The sequence below is a fragment of the Hemibagrus wyckioides genome, linkage group LG25, assembly GCF_019097595.1.
Source record: "Hemibagrus wyckioides isolate EC202008001 linkage group LG25, SWU_Hwy_1.0, whole genome shotgun sequence".
NCBI classification, from domain to species: Eukaryota; Metazoa; Chordata; class Actinopteri; order Siluriformes; family Bagridae; genus Hemibagrus; species Hemibagrus wyckioides.
Genome location: NC_080734.1, coordinates 17,053,392 through 17,057,779, shown reverse-complemented (window position 1 = coordinate 17,057,779; position 4,388 = coordinate 17,053,392). Strand labels below are relative to the sequence as shown.

Sequence of the window (4,388 nt, the reverse complement as noted above, 5' to 3'; positions counted from 1 at the left end):
CCACCAACATCCTGTCAGTCTACATGTGCAGTCAGATAAGGGTGACACTCTGTACATACTAGACGACGTCTCAGTGAGCGCTCTGAGAGGAGTATCAACTCGAATTCAACTCGATTCACATTTCTACTAAATTAAAGTAACGCTATTCGCAGTGTTCTCTTCCCAATACTAAAACATCAGTTCATTGTTTATGTAAACAGTGATGTAGCAGAATAAAGACAGTTTCACAAACCCTACAGACAACCACGAAGGAACAGAAGCTTCCACATGAAACATGATCTGTGTGTATGTGTACATTTGCGTGAGTTTGCAGTCTTGCACGCTGCATTCTCAGGGGTCTGCATGAGAACAGAGTGGGTGGTGAGGTGGAGATTCGTGGTGTGGTTTGAGCCTGAAATAAGAGAGAGGCACAACTTTAACCTGTGGCCTTTATGGTGCATATCCTCCAGACACAGACACACACAGGCGCACACATGCGCACACACACGCGCGCATGCATACACAGTTTACTGGAACAGGCAGCTCAATTTTGTGAGGTTTTCCTCATATGTCTTTGTTCATCTTCAACACAAATTCTTTGGAAGACGAATTATGTCACATGGTTATACTTTTTTTCTTCTTCTGTCCACCACTGCAGCCCCATCATTTTTTTGTTCTACATTTCTTTAGCCACACCAAACCCGTATTCTAAGAAACGGTTTCCTACAAGCACTCTTCTTGTTTCAGCATGTGATCGAGATGGAAATTGAAAGTTAAGGCCAGTTTACCCCTGTGTAATGACTTCTATCGCCCTCAGAATTTAATTATTAAGAAAGGGGTTAATTATCCTCTTTGTGATTAAAATGAATTCCATCATATTACGCAGAAAAACAGAAGGTGCGGTGATGAGCTATTGAAGATATGTCACGCTAACGGAAGATTTTTGTCACAGCTGTTGATGCATATAGCGTAAATGACAGTCATGTCTGAAACTTGGGGAATTACATTTTCCCATGCCAAACTGGTGCGGGAACCCTGTATATATTAGTATTTTCATAACATACGCAAGACTACAGTCTGAACAATGTCAACATCAGGTTGTATGTAGATTTTCATGTGTAACTGCATCACATGCTGATTGCTATGTTAGTTGAAGATAGATATAATTGAATAATGCTATAAATATATATATATATATATATATATATATATATATATGTATATATATGTATGTATATGTACATATGTATATGTATGTATATATATATATATATATATATATATATATATATATATATATATATATATATATATATATATATATATATATATATATATATATATATATATATATATATATATATATATATATATATATATATATATATATATATATATATATATATATATATATATATATATATATATATATATATATATATGTATATATATATACACGTGTATATATATATATATATATATATATATATATATATATATATATATATATATATGTATAGTACATGTATATAATGACATGAGATCAGATGTAATGCATGATGTAATTATGAAGGAAACTCTTACATGATGTATTATGAAGGTAGAGGTTCAGAGAGTTTCATTTCTCCACTTACAAATATGGGAAACCCTGTCCCTGAGTGAGTGAGTGTGTGTCAGTGAAGCCACATGTCCTATTAAACTCTTGCTACTGACAAAGGCTTCATTTCCCCGAAATGCTGCACACTAAGCGGTTCCCATTGCTGAAGAAAAAAGGAAGAATGGTTTTGGGGTCGGCGTAGGATGCCTTACAAGCGAACAGACTAGTGGGGTGTGTGTGCACTTTATTCAGACGCATTACCCGCCGCTCTCTCTCTCTGAGTCAGCATAACTCTGCTTACTGATAATTCAGTAAGATGCATATGTGGTTGAACAGCTTTTGTGGTGGGGTCATTATGTAATCTCTCCATATTTTGAGCTTTTCTGTCTCAGTGTGAAACTGCTGAAATGAAGTAAAAAAGACACCCACTCAGGTAGAGCCTCGACACACCACCATCACACTGGTGATGTGTTTCAGAAAAGACGTTACACCAGTTAAACCAACAAAGTCATTCTGAAGCTCATTAGGTTCTGGGTCTGAAAAGAGTAGCGTGACTGAAATCGACAAAAACGAGACAAAGACGGAAAACATTTCTGATTTTTCCAACTCTTAATGCTTGAAATGCTCAAATGCTGAATTTTCATTACCAGTGAAAATAATTTATTAGCAATCGATTTATTACAGCTACATACAATATCAGTTTTTTTGTAAACAAAATAAAAACAAAAATCTATATTAACAAACCAATGTGAACACAGGAATGCAAAAAACTTCAAGTCTCTTCATCTGAGGAAGATGAGTAGCAGCCCACCAGTCCCAACACATGTTCTGTCTTACCTTCAGTGCATGAGAGAGGTTCGGTCTGCTTACTCTCTGCCAGTCCTGGAACTTGTGTTAAAGCTGAGCTGTGCAGGTTGGGGAGGCCTTTATGCAGGACATGAGCCAGGGTGTTTCGTTCATTCTGCTGTCCTGAGGAAGCTACCCGAGACCCAGCTACTGCTATTGCCAGCCTGGAGTGGTCAAAGGAGAGTGGAAGATCCTGGTCTGGAAGATCAGAGCGGTGTGTAGGATCTGGCTCTGATGAGTTACATATATCCAGCTTATTTTTGGTAGCTGTGGCACAACTTTCTTGATAACTGGTTTGAACACCAGAATCAGGGGCACAGAGTCTCTTGCCTGTAAAAAAGTATGAGAATGTTAGCTTGTGCAAGTTCATCATGGCACACTGGAAATTATTATTTAATGTACACTGAATTTCATTGTTGGGAAACTGTAGTTTAAATATGTAAAATATGCACCAGTACAAATAAATCACACTGACTAACCAGTGCACTGATCTCCGTTAGAGTCTGTCCTCCTCTTAGTGTACGCTCTGGGACTCCACAGCTGGTGTTTACAGCTGGGGTCTAAAAAGCGCAGTTTGTTAAGGTAAGCCTTGTACTCTTTTTCCAGTCGCTCAATTTGCTGCTGGAACTCTGCTATCTTCCTCTCTGGGTAGTGGGACAACTGGGACTGCTACAAGTACATCAGAGAGTGAGGTTAAGGAAAAGAAAGAGCATTGTGGGACGTACTTTCCCCCCCAAAAACTCTTCATTTTTAACATTCAAACATTTAGCATTTTATATCTTCACTGAACTATTAAAATACTCAATGTGAGCAGTCGCTTTGGTGGATTTGTAGGAACTTATATTTAGATAATATATCACTTTTCAACATGACTATTGCATTTTATGAGAAGATTAAAGGGGCTCCAGGAATTTAATCATCATCGATTTAATAATATTTCCAAAAACAGCATGTCCTGAAGTACCACAGCTATTTTAATTTATTAATGAACTACTTTTGAGCTGTTTATGGTCACATTTTACTGCAGTCTGTGCAACACCAGCAAGACAAGTTCCTGTTTTAACTTATAGCAACTAGAAACAGTATTTCCTTCAAGTCTTATTAATTTTCTCTGCAAGTTAGACAAACCAGAAAAAAAACAGGAGAATTTCTGTGTTGGGGGAAAAAAAGCCCTTACTCTTTCAAAGCTCTGATACTGGAGACTCTTTCCATAAATATGTCCTTAAAGAACACTTTACCGTAACAGATTATACAGTTTTCATTGTTAAATCAAGTCCCTTGGACAAACCCTGTTTGTTCAATAGATCTAATTTTTAAGAACCAGACCCCAGAATACCAGCCACTGCACTCTCCTGGGCCTGCCCTCTCATCTCACCCTCTTGTGCTCAGTTGCTATGATTAGTGGTCATGATGTATTCATTGTGGAATAAAACAAGAATATGCAGTTCTTGTTACATATTTTAATCCATTTGAAATAACCGTGAGGTTGGACTAGCATCAAATGAGCATTCTGAGGCTAATTCATTATGCAAATTGACCTCAGTAACAAGACCTAGCCTATTTTTCTTGTGCAGTCAGGTCTGCCGGACATATTGCCTTGGCCCAGAACAAACCAAATATACATATTAAAAAAGTTACTTAATATAATATTTAATTTAGTAATTAGCCACTTTATTAGTAAGTGGCTGTCTGTGAAAACTGCACAACAAGCGAAAAAAAATAGAGGAAATATGAACTTTTCTGATGAGTTAGAAATAACGCATAGGTCTAGACCAATACAGCGGATCTGTATTTCAGTTGTGGTTTCATTTTGTCTTTTTCTTTCTTTAATTTCCACTGAATATCCTGCATGTCAATACTAATAAGAAGATGAGTAAATGCATTATACCGATTGCTAAACAGCGCATTATTGTGTTATTGCTATATGTTTGTTATGGTACATGATAACATATGTTGCGTGCATATC

General features: G+C 36.7%; 1 protein-coding gene across 2 annotated transcripts in view; it reads right to left on the bottom strand.

Annotated features, from left to right (window-relative positions):
• Positions 1-223: 223 nt before the first annotated feature.
• Positions 224-4,388, bottom strand: part of si:dkey-86e18.1 (uncharacterized protein LOC557342 homolog) — a 5,801-nt gene continuing 1,636 nt past the window's right edge. For both annotated transcript variants that reach the window (XM_058379444.1, XM_058379445.1), the window contains exons 4-6: positions 2,902-3,091; positions 2,414-2,752; positions 224-391 (exon numbers count right to left, since the gene is read on the bottom strand). In XM_058379444.1, the coding sequence (XP_058235427.1) occupies positions 234-391; positions 2,414-2,752; positions 2,902-3,091 (687 nt within the window). In that variant the 3' untranslated portion in view covers positions 224-233. The remainder of the gene's footprint in view (positions 392-2,413; positions 2,753-2,901; positions 3,092-4,388) is intronic.